Raw genomic sequence first — 17,317 nt, 5'->3', positions numbered from 1 at the left:
CGGACTCCTTCTCCTTACTAGTAAAGCAACATACTTTGACCCCCGAATTAAAAGGATCTCCCTTCCTCAGGATTCCCCCAGACTATTTCAATTCTTCTAACCTCCTCCTCCAATGAGAGATCTTCTCCTCAAGTGTATTTTCACATTCCTGGACCATCTCATGTTTTTCCTGAATGGTCTCAGGGTTTTCTTGAACTGTCTGGTGTTCTCCCTGGATGGTCACAGGATTTTCTTGGACAGTTTCAGGGTCTTCCTGGACAGTCTGTTGTTCCTCCTGGATCATGGAATGTACGTCATGGACCATCTGAGGTTCCTCCTGGACAATTTGTTGTTCTCCCTGGACAGTCTGTTGTTCCTCCTGGTTCATGGTATGTACGTCCTGGACCATCTGAGATTCCTCCTGGACAGTCTGTTGTTCTTCCTGGACTGTCTGTTTTTCCTCCTTGACCACTGGATGTTCTTCTTGGATCGTCTCAGGGTCTTCCTCGACTATCTCATGCCTTGGTTTGACTGTCTCTGTAGTGGTAGTCTCATATGTGAACCCTGTGTCCAGACTGGTGGGTTCCCTCCTTTGAAGCTGTTCTCTGGACTCCACCTCCTTCTGCAGCGACTGACTAATGTCCTCCTGAGCTCTAAGTTTGGAGGCACTTTCTTCCAACTGAGCCTCTAATGTCTTCACCTTATGCTCATTTCGGACTTTGAAGGTGTCCACAAGATTCAGGGATCTGGAGGCATGAGGCAGGTGCTGGCTCATTACATCATACAGCTTCTTCTTTAGATTTTGAATCTCTAAGTCACGTCCTCTTAAATGTGTAACTGAATCTGTCGGGGTGTAATTCAGATTTTTGAGCTCAGAATCAAGTATCCTGATGTCATTTTCAGTCTGTTTTCTCCATGTCTGCTCCCAGGGCGTCCTCTTCCTTCTATGGCTGTAGTCCGATCCAGTGTTTGTGAGATCGAGTAAGAATCTGCAGCCTGGACTCCGAGGCTCGTGTGATTGGCTAGTTTTTGCGTGTTGCGTTTGAGGACGTCTAGATATTGCTGTTAATAAAAACGTCACATTTAAATCGTTAAATATATTAAAATCTTGACCCACGGTGCGATTATTATCACACGGTACAGCAAAATATAACTCAACACTTCAACGGCATGAATTTTTAGGACTGACTTTACTTTATTTATTTTGAATTTAGCTGGAAACAAATACTCTGGGCTGTGCAGTGGAGGCTTTTATTTTGACAGCGAGACTTTTTACCCGGAAAACACTCACTGATCACAGCAACACATTACTCGTGCACAGTCAAAGGTCCAGGTAGTAGACTTTGTAAGTGTTTTGACCATTTGTCTTTCAACATTCTTAACTTTTCCCTGTCTGCAGGGTGAGATAACGTATATGGAGACATCTGCATAATTGTGTCGGTCGCAAAATAATGTACAAACATCTACTTGAACTTGTCTGGTTCTACCTTTGCATATATAGTTCCTTTAACCATTACTGTTGCTCCAACTTGCTTTAATAACATCTCTTTATAACTCTGAGAATGTTTAACAAAGTGTTTTCCATGTGACTCTCTCTTTGCTTTGCTTGATTCTCGTGCACACCTGCTGTCAGATCCAGGATGACCTTTCCCCTAGTTATCATGTAATTTCATAGAAAAATATCCGTGACTGTTTCTGTTCACAGGTGATGTTGAGGAGTGTGTTCAGGTGCCTTAGGACCAATCCTGTCGCAGGACAAAGGAGCATGTCTCAGAGCAGCCTTGCTGGAAAGGTAGCCATAGTCACAGCCTCGACAGCTGGGTAAGACTTGCATGATTCACTCCACAGAACAATAACAGAAGTAAGTAAATAGGTAATAAGTACACGACGTTAACTTTCAAGGTGAAGGTGTTGATTTAGACTCTGGGTGTTTGGTGATGGTATTTGTCACTATTTCTTTTTTTTTAAATTGTATCTTTATTTTGAATGGACAGGTAGATACAACAGCATAGCAACATTAGTAAAAGTAAAAACAAAAGTCCTTCCAGTTTTGTTTGTTTTGAGTCCTGAAAAAACACAAAATCAGCCATCCTGGAATGAGAGTCCAAAGAAGGTAAGGCCATGGATCAGATTTTGTTCATCCATTATGGTGTCCACACTTCTCTGATAACTTACATTTCCCAGCAATTGTGAAAAAGAAACAATAGTGGATACACAATGACCTCTTATGGACAGACCTGACAATTTGTTCGGGATAAACTCTGACAGATAAGGCTCAATTATTCACTTAAAAATAATTCTGTTACAGCTTAAAGCTGCTGTGAGGAACTTTTGTTTTGTATTGATTCTGGCGCCCCTTGTGGACAAAGTGATACCTCTTATCTCTTGTCCTATACATGCAAAAGTAGTGTTTTCAACAAAATCCTCAACCTGTTGTCTTTTAACAGTCAACTTTATCAGGCAATGTGATTATTTTCCATGAAAACAGTCAAATGAAGGCTGTTTCTGAAGTGAGATGTCCATCATCTGGTCTGACACCTACCCCCTCAGGGCGGTTTCAGGCATTAAAAATGTCCACAGAGAAGGTGTCAGTGTTGTTGCTGATGGTCTCGTTTGCTATTGAAGGTCATAAAGAGAAAAAAATATTCAGCACCACCTTCACAAACACCAAGAGAAGATTCCTGCTTCTCATGAATACATAAGTCATAATGTTCTCATGAAATAAGATGATAGTGTAACAATCACAGGGGATGTTTTTCCCTTACCTGTACTGTTATTAATTTGACTTGAAGTAGAGCATTTTACAGTCTAACACAAAGATTGTGCAGATCCAATACATTCAAAACTTGATCCATAAGGCAACTTGTCTTGGCTTACGGAGCAAGCCTTACAGATCAAGCTTTGAATGATCATGACCTGGATGACTGAGAACCTTCACAGACACATCCAATACACTTTCTCCTCCTCCTCCTCTTCCTCTTCCTCAGAATTGGTCTGGCTACAGCTCAGGCTCTGGGAAAGAGAGGAGCACACGTGGTGGTGAGCAGCCGGCGGCAGGCCAACGTGGACAAAACTGTTGCCCTGCTGCAGAGTGAGAGCATCCAGGTGACCGGGACTACCTGTAATGTCGACAAAGAAGAAGACAGAGAAAAACTGGTTCAAATGGTGAGTGCTTTTTTAGATTTGTATCTCTTTATGGATGTATTCACAACACTATGAGGTTGTTCAGTAGGCTTTAAAAACCCTGTGTTTGGAGCAGACTTTGGATCAGTTTGGGGGCATTGATATCCTGGTATCAAACGCAGCAGTGAACCCTTTCTTTGGAAACATATTGGACACCTCAGAGGACGTTTGGGACAAGGTACACAGAAAACACTGATTTACAAACCTCATGATATAAAGTATTGTATATATAAATCTGTGGCTCTTATCTTACGTCTTACATTTCTTTTTAGATCATGTCTGTAAATGTGAAAGCAGCCTACCTCATGACGAAGCTGGTGGTGCCTCATATGACAAAGAGAGGGTAAGTAGCTGTCTAAAACATGATACAAAACTATCACTTGTATAGAAAAATACATTCATTTTAAAGCTTACCATGATTCAAATGAGACACCTTTTACTATGAAATGCTAAGTCTTGAATGTGTCTGCATTTTTTCTTTTAGAGGGGGAAGTGTGGTATTCGTGTCTTCTATAGCCGGATACCAACCTATTCAGGTCAGTGAGAGTCCAACAGATCAATAACACACTTGGTGCTTGGTAGATTTCAACAGTGATTCTAGCACCCTGACACAGAATCCAGAGCAGTGGTAGAGTTAATTTAATATATCATAATCACCTCATGTCAATTTGTAGAGCTCATCTCATCCAAGTAGCAAATCAACTCACACCAAACGGGAAAGTTATCTTCTTCTGCCCTCTCTGGTGGTTTAAGTTTCAAGCATTATTCCCTATGAATGATCTTCCCCAACCTACAAACACGGCTACTCTACCTGACAGACTGAGTTGCCCTACCTGTTTATAAGATAGACTACCTGACATATTTGATTACCATTTCCAACAGAAGGAGCTACCCTATTTAACAGACAGTCTTTGCTACCCTACCTGACCAAATGAGTTGTCCTATTCACCACACAGAGATACCCTACCTGACCCAATGAGCTACCTATTTAACAGACAGAAGTACCCTACCTGGAAGAATTAACTACCCTGCCAGACAGATTGTGTTAGCCTACCTGTATATAAGCTACCTCACCTGACAGACTTGGCTACCATTTCCATCAGAACGAGCTACCCTATTTGACGGACTGAGCTTCACTACCTGACCCAATGAGCTACCCTATTCCACAGACAAAGCTACCTTACCTTACCCAATAAGCAACCCCTTTTAACAGACAGACTTGGCTACCCGACCTGACCCAATGAGCTACCCTATGTAACAGACAGAAGTACCCTACCTGGAAGAATGAACAACCCTGCTAGACAGATTGTTAGTCTACCTTTATATAAGCTACCCTACCTGACAGAATAAGCTACCTCACCTGACAGACTTGACCACCATTTCTGACAGAATGAGATACCCTATTTGACAAACTGAGTTTCACTACCTGACAGCTGGCCTACTTGAGAGAATGAGTTACCCTACCTGACAAATTAAGCTAGCCTACTTGTATGAAAGCTGTCCCATCTAACAGAAAGAGTAACCCTACCTGATAGATTGAGAAACCCTACCTGTTTGCCCTGCCTAACAGAATAAACTAGCCTACCCAACAGAGTGAGGTATCATAACTGACAGACTGAGCTAAGCTGCCTAAAGGTGACCAACCTCACATGATATAAGAAGAAGCTACCCTTCCTACAGAATTCGCTTCCCAACCAGGCAAAATGAGTTACCCCACATGACGAAATGAGCTACCTTTCCAGACAGAATGAGCTAGCCTACCGAAAGATGTCCTACCCTATATGATGGAGGAACCTACCCTAGCTGACAGAATGAGCGTCCCTACCCAATTCTTTGGTGTCACAGTTTCAGTGAGGTGATAACTTTATCCACCACAGGGCAACAAAGATGAGATTTCCAGGATTTGTTAAGTTAGTCTTGAACTATCTGCTTTGGTTGTTTCTGCTGTGTGCATGTTAAAGACTTTGCGTCTCTGTCTCTACAGGGCCTGGGTGCCTACAGTGTGAGTAAGACAGCATTGCTGGGTCTGACCCGAGCGCTTGCTCCTGAGCTCGCTCAGGACAACATACGGGTCAACTGTGTTGCACCTGGAGTCATCAAAACCCGCTTCAGCTCTTCAGTGAGGGAACAAAACACACTCCTCCGCTTCATCATACATTTAAATTCTGCTCAACAACATGGGTTTTGTTTACTCTTGTAGTATTTACTCAAATCACGTGTATTTTATTTTCCAGTTGTGGAAAAATGAGGACATCATGGATGGGTATAAACAGCTGATGAGCATTAAAAGGTACAGCTTATACTGGCATGGAAGTTTGTTTATAAAAGGGATCTTCAGCTACTGAATTATATTTCTTCCACTCTCCTTCCCTTCAGAATCGGAGAACCAGAGGAAATAGGGGGAGTGGTTGCCTTCTTGTGCTCTGACGACGCCTCCTACATCACTGGAGAAACCATCACAGCGACCGGCGGGATCAGCTGTCGACTCTGAAGCGCCGCTGGCAAAAAAAGGGGGATGCAATTAATCCTCTCTGCTACTTTGTGTTGATACTTGAGATTATTTGTGTCTTTGTACAGATTTGTAAACAAGATATGACAATTTGTACCCACAGCTGTTCTAAATTACAAACTACAAACTCAGAAACCCGGCCTCCTAAAGCTGTGACATCATTATTTTCTAATTCTTGTGATAAGCTGCTCTTGTTTTTTTCATGCAGTCAATTAGACGTGCTCCTGTTTCATGGAAATTGTATAGCTTAATATTAGGGTTGCAAAATTCCGTGAATTTTCAAAGTTGGAAACTATAACATCTATTTATGGGAATAAACCATCAATTTACTGAATTAAAGGTTGGCTCTTAATAGGGAACTTAAATAAAGTTAGGGAAAATATATTTTAGCATAATCCTGACTAAAACAACCAGATTTCATGCAAGTAAAGTTGAATATCTATGCTATTCCTCAATCACATGCACATAGCACACTGCTTACTGCAGGGCTATTGAGATCATGCCCCCTACATGCGCTTTTTATTTGCATCCTGAATGGGACTTTTTTAGAGGGAGAGTGGCTCTTTTCATTTAACATTTTGAATGGGACTTTGTTTGATTGTATTTTTGTTAATTTTTGAATGGGTTGGGTTGGGGGATGAGTAATATTTAACTCAACATTCATGTTTTTGTTCTTCAATGAAATAATTGATTGTTCAGTAAAATATTTAACGCTTGATAAAGTTCTACTTGCAAATAAATCTGTTTTATTGTACCATTTTGGATGGATGTCTGCTTATAAGAAAACAACTATTTATGGTTGGATATGATAATGTTCTATTAAATTACCAATTAATTCCCATAAATTCCAAATTGAAATCTTTCCAAAATTCCCCAGCTTAACTTCCTATGCAAATTTTCCACCCCTTTGCAACCCTACCTATAAAAATGTAACCATGTGTATAAAATCAGTTCGACAGCATGATCCAATGACACTTTATTGAAATGCAAAATAAAGTACAGAGTGCATTTTTCTAATATATCATCCAAACTTTAACTGAGCATACTTTAAAAAAGTTTAAATAAATCCTCTATTTGTTTGAAAACCTACACATCATACGCCTTTTATTACAAGCTAGCTAAGCAGTAACAATTAATAATAATAACAGCTTTGTTTGCAAGGCTGTGCCCATAATCAGTGACAACACAGTTTATTTACCATGATGACAGATCGCTACTTAAAAGTAAATAAAATCCATAAAATATATAAGACACAGTAATGTGTTCTGTCAATTGATTTAAGGCTTTTGCTGGATCTAAAAACACGTTAGCCACAATCTGACTTTACAAATTAAGACGTTGGGTGGAAATCTGTGTCCTCATCTCCGTTTGCTGGGAGCAGAAGATAAGGGCCGCTTGGTCATTCCAGGTTTCCGGAACTCCCTCAGAGTGGGAACGTAGGTGCCGTGTTTGGTCTTGAAGTAGCACTTCATGAACAGCTGAGGGAGACAGAGCAGAGCAGAGGAGGTATATTTACTGCAGCGTGGGGAGATTTCAAGTCACAGTTTGTCTCATTGCTTTATTCTCTTTATTTTCATAAAATGTAAAAAAATTAAATAAAAAAAAGTGTAAGATATAAAAATATATTATACTTTTTTTTTTTAAAAAGACAGAAGTTACAAACGATGGCTGTCAATTATAGAAGATATACTTGTGATGGATGAAAATTAATTATAGGTTCAACAATAAGGAGGAATATTTTAAAAATTAAGAAAGGCATGAATAATAACGAGGTCTCAGAAGAAAGACTAAGAATTCTCCCATCTTCCCATCAGGCTGAGTTCATTTTTCAAGTTATTTGTAAACAACCTAACACACTTCTTTATTTATTTTTTGTTTAATGATTTAAAAATAATAATAATTTGATTCATTTCCCTACATTTAAATTTGAATTATTATATATATTTTTTTAAATGTTAAGTTATACTTTTTTGGGGGGGGGGGGGTTGCCTTTATTTGATAGGACAGCTGAAGAGAGACAGGGAATGTGGGGAGTAGAGAGAGGGGGATGACATGCAGCAAATGGTCGCGGCCGGGAATTGAACCGGCGACCTCTGCCACAAGGACTGTTTGCCTCTGTATGTTGGGCACGTAGACCGCTAGGCCACTATCGCCCCAAATTATTCGATTTTTAATTTATTGCTTCTTTATTTATTATTTATTTTGTCTCTTAACTTAATTGAATCTAGTCAAATTTGTTAGTAAACAGCTCTTTATTCAGTTTTTCTTAACTCCTTATTTTGGGGGAATTGAACTGTGTGCAGACTTTCTATGGCACTGGTGTTTGTAATAAACAAAAAAATAGAAAAATTATTTGAAAAAAAGTTATATTTGATCAAGAAATCAAGCACTGTGAAGGGGATAAGCATGCAGTGTCTTTAGGATTTTAAAGTTGTGTATTTTTGGGGGCATTTTTGCCTTTTATTGGATAGGGAGACAGGAAACGTGGGGAGCAGAGAGGGGGAAGACATGCAGAGAATGGTGAAGGTCAGGAGTCGAACCTGCAACCACTGCGATGAGGACTATAGCCTCTCTATATGGGGCAAACGCTTGTACCGCTAGGCCAGGATTTTGATGCTCTTTTTAAGAAAATGTAAAAAAAAAAAAACATACCCTGCTTTTGAAGTTCTTTGTTGCCTCGTCCTCTGAATCAGCCACATAGTCGTCAGCTTCTCCCGCCGTCTCTAAACACACATGTAAACACAGTTAGAATAAACCCATGCTGATGTTATATCTGTATCCTTTGAGTTAATTTCACATGCTTTGTAAGTTAAATCACCTGCGGTCGTCTGACGCTGAGAAGAGCTGCTTGTTCTTGTTACAGGTTGATTCCTGTCGAGCACAAATAACATAATGGAGCCATTAAGTCAGCTTTAATATCTGGTTATTTGTGAGTACGCTGTGATTGTGGTTCTAGAGATAAGCGTTTAAACTGAGTTGAATGGTGATGTTTCTCTTTATTTGAGCTGTTATTCTGAAGGGGACAACAGAGCGGACGTATTTTGACATCACTTAGTCCGATTAAGGAAGAAAAAACAAAAGAAACCAGAAAACGTTCTGCTGTTTTTATTGTATTTGTCTGTTTCTGCTATGTACCCACACTGATAATGAGCAAACACTCAGCATTTAATTAAAGTGTGATACAGGAGTCCAGGAAAAAAAGGAAGCTTGCAAAATCTAGCATTTACAATTTCATTTTGTTTAAGTAGTCGCTGAGTTCTTGTAATTGAAATCGTTTTCTCTTGTTTCTTACTCTTTGTTATCCAGGCCGGGACAGTCCGAGTCCGGCTTTTGAGCTTGGCTGCTCGCCGTTTTACACGTCCAAGCTTTGTCCAGCGAAGGTTGTCCTCCTCTGCTTGGTACGTGATTGTAAAAAGAAGCCACTGGCAGTTTTTCAATAACAACTCTGAGCTCTCTGCTCATGCAAGAGGACAAAGCGGAGCACGGAGGCAAACCTTTTGGCGGGTGTAGCATTTCGTCCTCCTCGTCCTCAGTTGTTGCTCCGTCCATTTGGCTCTCTTCTGTCATCTCCTGCTCACCTCTACTCTTCTTCAGAGTCCTTTCCTCATGTCTCAAACTCCCACTCATCCACTTTCTCCCAGATGTGGTCACACCCAACTCTTCCTCTTCCTCGTCAGATTCACTTTGTCTTTCGGCGGGTTGCTTCCGTTTCATCCCATTGCTTCTTTTAGATGCATTTCTCTCCTCCTCTACTTTTTCTTCCTCTTCTTTCTTTTGTTTTTGTTTAACCACGGTGAATTTGAGATGCTCATCATGTCTTAATGTCTTTTTATTGTCGGACGCCATAACAGGAACTTCTTCATTGGATATAAGTCCAAAAACGGGTGTTATAAACGGGGTTTTATCTTGTGCTCGCGCACTTACAGAGGCCTCCACGGTAGTTGTTTTTGCTCTTGTTGGTTGATTTGAAAGGACTTTTCCAGATAGAGGTAGAGACAAGGAATCCAGGATGGAGTCACCCATGTTTGGAGGGAGGGAGGCTGTAAACAAAAACATGTGGACAAATAGAATTGTTAGGAAACAGGCGACTGTTTCATTCATCGTAGCATGAAGCTGAAACGCTTGCCTGCAGTCTCCAGATGACCCAGACACGTTTGATGACGCAGCAAAATCTTCAGGAGCTGAGGTTGAGTGGCCGCCCGCGCACACTCCTCCAGGACAGGAGGGGCATCGCTGAGCCACGAAACAGTCTAGGAAAAAATATGGTTTAGAATCAGATTCGTTCAGACTTTTGATGCACTTCTGTCTGCTGTAACTTCACCATCTACCTGAGCTAGGTTGGGAACAGGAAGCAGCTGGTCCACTCGGATTAAAAACTCCCACAGCAGCTTCTCCAGCTCCTGGTCATATTCGGGACCGTAATCTTGAGGAAACTCGTCCTATTTGAGGAGAGAATTACAGAAAATGTGGCATTCCTACAGGCAAAAACTGGGAGACGAGACGAGATCATTGCAAGGTGATTACATATGCATATAAACAGCAAAACTCACCTTGAAGAATTGTTCTCTCTCTGCAGCGTCTGTCAGCAGCACGTGGACCAACGAATGGAAACTTTCCACTGTTCTTAAAATTTTAACATCCCTTTTCTAGAAAATGGAAAGCAAAAGTTGCATTTTTAACAATCAAAACAACCAATACTTGACACTTGAATGTAGCAACATGCAATGACAGACACAACACAAGAACAGCAGCGTTTTTCTTGTTTAGAAAGATGGATGAATAGACATGTGCAGTACTCTGAAAACAGAAGTCCATTATATGAAAAAGAAAAGGGAAATCTTTTGTACCATCACAGAAGCAGAGGAGAGCGCCAAGGCAGCAGGAGCACGGATCCTCTCCAGATTCGCCTTTATTACTTCTTCATCTGGCTTCGACGAACACAGCTCCAGGATGTACTACAAAGAGGGAGGAGCTTGATGATCATGTACTCACTCATGTTGTGTGTGTCTGCGTTCCTGTCTCTGTTAAACTCACCCGTCCTCTCAAACCCAGAGCCAGCTTGCCCTGGTGTCTCACGGTGAGCAGCCCAGGGATAGTTTCACAGGCCGATGTCACAAACTCCTCCACGACCCCGTACTGCATCACATCCCTCTGCTTCATCACTTTCCAGAGGGCTGCAGAGACCAGGCGCACAGGCGGGGCCAGCAGCTGGAGAGCAGCGAAGGGGAGGCTGGCATCTGAGAAGAAATCGGAGCATATAATCATGAACATCTTACCTATGTGATAACACAGGGTTTTAAAAAATCTGGGCCTATCTCCATGTATTGACAGTTATAATGTAAACATGCAGCAGTTACAGCTGCCATGTTAGTCAACTGTGGCCTGTTGCACCAGCTCTGCATAAGTTGAGTCCTAAATTAGGGTGTAAAGTCCACACTAAACCATACACTTAACTAGTTATTTTGTAATTAAAAATAAAGTCAATCAAAAATTTATTAAAAAACGAAAAAATAATGAAATAAAAATAAATACAAAACACATTAAATACAAAAATAAAAAATACATAAAAACGAAAAAATACATCAAAAAATAAAAAGTAAAATAAATTAAAATATAATTTAATTAAAAAGTAAAAAAATTAAATTAAAATTAAACATTAGCTCTGCATAAGTTGAATCCTAAGTGAGATTGTAAAGTCCTCACTAAACCATACACTGAAACTTGTTATTTTGCCATTAAAAATTAAGTAAATCAAAAATTGAAAAATAAAATACATAAGAAATAGAAAAAATACTTAAATAAAAAACACATGAAATACAAAAATTAAAAATAAATTAAAAACAAAAAAAGGTAAATTAGTTAAAACATGATTATATTAAAATATAATAACAAAAAATAAATAAACATTAGCTCTGCAGAAGTTGAGTCCTAAGTTAGGGTGTAAAGTCCACACTAAACCATAGACTGAAACTAGTTATTTTGTAATTAAAAATTAAGTAAATCAAAAATTCTAAATTAAAAAAAAAAAAGAAAATTTAACTTAATAAAAAATACAATATATTAAAATATAAATAGAAAAATACATTAAAACATAATTACATTTAAAAAAATAAAACATAAAATAAATAATTAAACTTTAAAAATAATGCCTGTCATTACTCTAGTCTTCATATTATTATAGCTATTAAAAACTTACCATTATCAGCGGGTTGTCTCTTTGCCATTCCCTGAAACAGCCAAGATAACCTTTTATAAGGTGAATGAGCCAAAGTTGACGTCAAGCTTAGCTTAGCAAGTAAACCTTCCTGTTCTCCTTCAGCTTCAAAGCTAACACCCCGAAAAGAAGTCACCGTTGAAAAGTTATAACTCCGGTGATGTGCTAAAGTTTCAGGTCAGAATGTTATTATTCACACGCTGTTTGTATTTGCACTTTAGAAACGCAGCTAGCAACGCGTCTATCAAAAGTTATGCTTCTCATCCTCCCGCCTCACTGGGATGAAATCGATACCTCAGAGCTGAACGTCAGCGTGACACGGATGGGCGGTGATAAGCGCGTCAGGAAATAAACATATGGGTTCTATCGAGAAGCACCGCCAATGCGCGCGCCGTTATTCACCAAACAAGCGCACCCAATGTTGTTTCCAGGATGTGACGTTACACTCGTCGACCATTGTTCCCGCCTTGCTCAGGATGTTCTGTTTTTTACTTAAAAATAGTTTAAAAACAACGAAATTCTTTGCTTGGACACAAAATTGGAGAAACATTCGAACACACCAACTAAAAATAATATTAACTTGAGTTCATTTATTAACATTGATACTAGAACTGCCTCATGTAACGTCATTTATATCGTCAGATATTGAAGTTATTATTTTTACTGACTTGCCTTTAGGTGACTTCCGCTTTTTATTATTTTATTTATATCAATAAATAATAAAGATATTATGGAAGTGGATTAGGGAAAAAAATCAAAAGAATTTAAAATTTAAGGTCACATTTTTTTAAAATTATTATTCTGAGAAAAAAGTCAGAATTCTGCGATTAAAGTCAGAATTCTGAGATTAAAGTCAGAATTCTGAGAAAAAAGTCAGAATTCTGACTTTAATCTCAGACTTCTGAGAAAAAAGTCAGAATTCTGAGAATAAAGTCAGAATTCGGAATTTAATCTCAGAATAATAATTAAAAAAAAAAATTTGACATTAATTTTCTTTTTTTTTCAGTGGCCCTAATCCTCTTCCGTAATATATATATATATATTATCTGTTTTATCCAACTTCTGAATTGTCTTAATTTTATTTGATTATTTATTGTTTTTTTTATTTATTCTTCGACTATTATTATTACAATGTTCTTAATTTTTCCTTTTCGATTTTCCGCTTTCTCCAATGTGATGTCAATTTCTTCTTCTTTTTTTTTATTTTTATTTTTCTTATATAATTTTATTTGATTGAGTGTGCAGGTCTAAATACATCAGTACATCCTGTGATTCAAATAATTTGTCATCTTAATTCCAAAGAATAAAAAATAAGATAAAAATAAAAACACCACAAACAAGCAAAAAACAAAACAAAGAAATCAAATTTCATTTCATAGATCCTGTGTTGTTCATTCACATGCACATTACAGTTAATTTGATCTCACAGGTAGTGGGTATTCCTTACACCCACTCTGACATGTTTACACTTGTCCACCATACACCTTCACCGACATATAGACTCACACCAACACACACACGCACACACAATCCCACACGAACACTTACAAATACTCACACACACTTACACACACACGCACTAATACAACAAGTATGAGGGGGGTTCCTTAATGTTTATGGTCAAATTTCTTCTTCTTAAAACCTTTTTTATATTATTGTCCTTTAATGCTTTTATTTAATTATCTATTTTTATTTAGTCAGTTATTTAGATGTATTTTGTTTTTGCATTGTTTGAATTTCTACCCTCCTCTGTCTGTTAAAGGTTTATTTTGTCTTCTGAATCCTGCCATGTTTTGCTTGTCAAAGCACTTTGTAAACATGTGTTTTTAAAAGTGCTACACAAATAAAGATATTAGTATTATTATTAGTAGTAGTAGTAGTTGTACTAGTAGTAGTAGTAGTGGTAGTAGTAGTAGTAGTAGTAGTAGTAGTAATATATCCACAAAGTTTAAGAAACACACTGGTCAACTATTGTGCAAGTGTTGGGAAGAAGGTCCACTTACCAATGTTCAGTGCAAACATTGAACATTTTATTCTACAACTTAAGGTTGTAGTTGCGTTGCACAGCTAGACAAGCAAAACAAAATATAATCAATAATAAATTAAGTATAAAATATATACAAACTGCTTAATATTAGCTCCACACTGTTGATATTTCTAAAGAATGGTACTGTGACTTTTGCTTGAGTTAAAACCTGAGTCTTACCAACACAGCAAATACATTAAATTAAATACAGTGGCATGTTTTGTTTACCAGAGATCATTACTGTAAATGTCAGCAAAAATTGTAGGCACATATCTCAAAAGATATTATTTGTGTGATATTTCATTATCTTATCGACCAAATATCAATGTTGGCAGCAACCCCAAACATCCAGTAAGCCTATCACTCAGGCTATAGAGGTAGTAAAAACACCTCACTCTGGATGAACTTTGCCCTCTGCTGTTCTGTATCTGAGTTATCACCAGGTTAGTCGCAAAGTCCAGCTGCTGGGTCAAATACAAGCAGCACTGACATTATACTACAATTTTCTACACCGAAACACGATATATAGAAAAGTAAGTCTGAAAAGAGACATCAAGACAAGCATGGATACCACCTCTTCATTTCTCAAGTAAGTGACAAATTAAATTTGGCCTGTTGTTGTATTGGTTAATGGTTAATAACTTGATTGACAACATAAACAAGACCGTGGAGCTCCATTTAAAGAAGGCTACGTTATCAAATTAATTTACTAATTCAGTTACTCATGAAGTTTTCTGCTGTGTTATCTTGTGATAAATTAAGTGCAACATCTTTACTGAGGTATTAAACAAAATGGAATTAAAATATTTGTAGTATTGGTGAAATCCGGTGAAATGGCTACTTCACATCTCAGAGTGTCCAATGCTATTGATAATTTAATCCTCATTTTTGTCATTTTTCTCAGATCTGTAACAAAGCGAGTGTGGTCTCCACCGCAGCGTCCTTTCAGAGTTTGTACACACAACAGGGAGACCAGGAAGGGCATCACAGCAGGGACCCTTGAGGAGCTGAAAGAGAGGGTGAGGCGGACCGTGAGAGGTCAATTATACTTTTACCTGTCCATGACATAATCAGTGTATTTGAAAGATTGCACTTCACACAGGATGAGTTTATTTAGGACATTAAGGCTGTTTAACCTCAAAGCATCTTAGACTCAGTATTTTGTATCTGTGCTGTAGGTGTGCCAGGCACTGCTGCTGTCCCTGTCTGCAGTGTCCCTGTCTCTGGTTTGTGAGGATGACGGCACAGAGGTAGACTCCGATGAGTTCCTCATTACGCTGCCCGACAACACTATGCTCATGGCGCTGGAGCCTGGGCAGACATGGAGACAACCGTCTGTATGTTCGAAAAAAAGAGACTTGTGTTGTTAGTCTTTATCCGTCATGACTGTTTAACATGATAGTGAATGTCGTCTTCAACCTCGCAGGGTGCAGTCGTGGCCAAATCTCAAGACCTCAACAAGCCGCGGACCGGGAGAGACATAGCTCGAGTCACCTTTGACCTTTACAGGATCAGCCCCAAGGACCTCTTTGGTTCCCTGAGTGTGAAGGCAACGTTTCAAGGCCTGTACTCTGTGAGCGCTGACTTTCAGTGTCTGGGGCCCAAGAAGATCCTCAGGTAAGACGGAAGGGGAGGGGTCAGAGGTCAATGTGAAAAAAAAAGGCCCAGTAGAGAGGCAACACAGAGAAGTGAATGAGTCTCTTTTCTGCAGAAATTCTGTTTAACTGTCAGAGAAATGAACTCCATGTGTTTAATCTCAAGTCAAAAGGTTTGGAATACAGAACCCTTTAAATTCAGAAAACAGCTTCAGGCCAAGAATTTGAAAAACATAATTTTCCCACCTCAGAGGAAGTTGAAATACAATTCAACTTCCTAGATCATCTAGATGTAAAAAAAAGTGTTTATGCTTTTACTTGTGGCCTTCTGAGAAAAACAAAACCCTCACACATGGTTTGATATCAGCTGCTCTGCAATATTAACATTAAATATTTTATGATTTCCTTTTTAGGTTCTCATCCTTGTATCCTCCTTTTCACCTTGGTATCAAACCACATTGTTAGTTATCACACTTATTCTGCCATCATACCTTGCTTGTATATTGAAAATCTGGTTTCAGATGCTTAAAACTTCTTTGTTCTCTTTTGATTAAAAGGAGCTACCAATTTAACATTTAATCTATATGAAACAGGTTTTTAAAAATCTTACTTTCACAGCTGTACTTCTTTTAAAAGGTGTTGTGTTACTGGACTATACGCATGATCTTTAATCTATCATTAACTTTAACAAAGTAGTAGGTTTTCAAATTATTATGCATATTGAGAATTTAATTTAATCCTATCCTTAACAAGTGGGTTCTAATTTTCAATTGCACAGTACAAAAGTAGCCTACAGTAAATAAAACATATAGTGGTATAACATGCAACACACAATTATCCCTACAGCTTTTCATTACATCTCTTCTCAATGGACCCTCATTTTTTCTATCAAAAGATCACAACAGAAATAGTCGGAGTGAAAGTGTGTTTTTATTGAGACCCTTTATTTAATACCAACTTCAGACACCAGGTGGAGTCTTGGCTTGTAGAGCACTGATACAGCAGGTGATTGCCTACAGGTGTGAGACGGAAAGAACTGTCTGTGCATTTTTTTGGCTTGAATATCAGTTTTCTTTATTTTGTCTGTAAATTAAAGCAACATTATTTGAACAGACTGCTGACAAGAAACAGGACTGAGGAATCCAAACTGGAGGAACTTCTAAAAATGAGCACATCTGAAATAGTTTGTGACTTATTTAACAATATTACTGACATGTTTGTTGAAAAAAAAAAGTCTCTACAGAAATAATGAGTCACAGAAAAGGAACTTGCTCAAATCAGGGGGTAATAAGCTTGCTCAAAGTCCTCACAGTGTGTCTGAGTTATCATCCTGAGGACTCTTTTATCTTGGTTCTGTTTTACAGAGAAACCCTACGTGTGGCCTCCGCCCTCCTACAAGCTGCCGGACACCTGCTTATCACTTCTGCCTCCATGATCCGCCGGATTATCGAAGGGGCAGAGTTTTGGCAGCCTCAGAGGGCTGAGTACACTGCCAGCTGGAACTGATGGAGCAACAAGATATCGATGTAACTGTAACACGATGATATTTAAACAAATATTAGCGTGACATTGCAACTTATTGGGAATGCAAAAGATTCTGTATTTTCTGTAGGTTGCCTCCTTTAAATTAAGGAGAAATAAACCTCTGTTGTTGCATGAGCATTTGTTGAGATGCATCACTCTACTTTAAAAATATAGACTGTAGTTAAGAAAGTATCTTACAGAAAAGCAACCAAACCTTTGCTGCTAAGTTGACTGACATGGTAAGCACTCGGTGGGATAACAGGAGGATGAGTGTCATAGCCAGCATT

General features: G+C 38.6%; 3 protein-coding genes across 4 annotated transcripts; 2 read left to right on the top strand and 1 right to left on the bottom strand.

The window, feature by feature from the left end:
* Nucleotides 1-651: 651 nt before the first annotated feature.
* Nucleotides 652-6,010, top strand: dhrs4 (dehydrogenase/reductase (SDR family) member 4). 2 transcript variants are annotated; one of them, XM_034676391.1, is made up of 9 exons: nucleotides 652-742; nucleotides 1,685-1,800; nucleotides 2,967-3,144; nucleotides 3,239-3,340; nucleotides 3,435-3,505; nucleotides 3,647-3,698; nucleotides 5,147-5,281; nucleotides 5,397-5,452; nucleotides 5,539-6,010. In XM_034676391.1, exons 1-9 carry the CDS (start codon nucleotides 683-685, stop codon nucleotides 5,651-5,653), a joined length of 885 nt encoding a protein of 294 aa, XP_034532282.1. In that variant the 5' UTR covers nucleotides 652-682; the 3' UTR covers nucleotides 5,654-6,010. The 2 variants fall into 2 exon arrangements, with proteins under 2 accessions (XP_034532282.1, XP_034532283.1); XM_034676392.1 differs by lacking the exon at nucleotides 652-742 and adding an exon at nucleotides 1,203-1,324.
* Nucleotides 6,011-6,845: 835 nt separating this feature from the next.
* On the bottom strand, nucleotides 6,846-12,196 carry tinf2 (TERF1 (TRF1)-interacting nuclear factor 2). The gene is made up of 10 exons (XM_034676390.1): nucleotides 11,868-12,196; nucleotides 10,706-10,908; nucleotides 10,519-10,626; nucleotides 10,222-10,317; nucleotides 10,000-10,110; nucleotides 9,798-9,921; nucleotides 8,964-9,711; nucleotides 8,490-8,542; nucleotides 8,324-8,394; nucleotides 6,846-7,149 (listed from the first exon to the last, which is right to left on the bottom strand). The coding sequence occupies exons 1-10, from the start codon at nucleotides 11,893-11,895 to the stop codon at nucleotides 7,030-7,032; spliced, it is 1,662 nt and encodes a 553-aa protein (XP_034532281.1). The 5' UTR covers nucleotides 11,896-12,196; the 3' UTR covers nucleotides 6,846-7,029.
* Nucleotides 12,197-14,075: 1,879 nt separating this feature from the next.
* cideb (cell death inducing DFFA like effector b) lies at nucleotides 14,076-17,168 on the top strand. Its single transcript, XM_034676382.1, has 5 exons — nucleotides 14,076-14,500; nucleotides 14,816-14,930; nucleotides 15,090-15,248; nucleotides 15,338-15,528; nucleotides 16,871-17,168. Exons 1-5 carry the CDS (start codon nucleotides 14,475-14,477, stop codon nucleotides 17,010-17,012), a joined length of 633 nt encoding a protein of 210 aa, XP_034532273.1. The 5' UTR covers nucleotides 14,076-14,474; the 3' UTR covers nucleotides 17,013-17,168.
* The last annotated feature ends 149 nt before the right edge of the window (nucleotides 17,169-17,317 follow it).

This window comes from Notolabrus celidotus, chromosome 23, assembly GCF_009762535.1.
Source record: "Notolabrus celidotus isolate fNotCel1 chromosome 23, fNotCel1.pri, whole genome shotgun sequence".
NCBI classification, from domain to species: domain Eukaryota; kingdom Metazoa; phylum Chordata; class Actinopteri; order Labriformes; family Labridae; genus Notolabrus; species Notolabrus celidotus.
This window is presented reverse-complemented; position numbering and strand designations above follow the sequence as displayed.

Bases quoted from the DNA above. Each gene is read 5' to 3' on its own strand.
- cideb (XM_034676382.1), top strand. From the start codon at position 14,475: ATGGATACCACCTCTTCATTTCTCAA. The intron at 14,501-14,815 runs GTAAGTGACAAA...CATTTTTCTCAG, and splicing joins ACCACCTCTTCATTTCTCAA to ATCTGTAACAAAGCGAGTGT. The intron at 15,529-16,870 runs GTAAGACGGAAG...TCTGTTTTACAG, and splicing joins GGGCCCAAGAAGATCCTCAG to AGAAACCCTACGTGTGGCCT.
- tinf2 (XM_034676390.1), bottom strand. From the start codon at position 11,895: ATGGCAAAGAGACAACCCGCTGATAATG. The intron at 10,627-10,705 runs GTGAGTTTAACA...CCCTCTTTGTAG, and splicing joins CTCTGGGTTTGAGAGGACGG to TACATCCTGGAGCTGTGTTC. The intron at 10,318-10,518 runs GTACAAAAGATT...TCCATTTTCTAG, and splicing joins TCTCCTCTGCTTCTGTGATG to AAAAGGGATGTTAAAATTTT.
- dhrs4 (XM_034676391.1), top strand. From the start codon at position 683: ATGCTCATTTCGGACTTTGAAGGTGTCCACAAGATTCAGGGATCTGGA. The intron at 3,145-3,238 runs GTGAGTGCTTTT...TGTTTGGAGCAG, and splicing joins GAGAAAAACTGGTTCAAATG to ACTTTGGATCAGTTTGGGGG. The intron at 5,282-5,396 runs GTGAGGGAACAA...TTTATTTTCCAG, and splicing joins AAACCCGCTTCAGCTCTTCA to TTGTGGAAAAATGAGGACAT.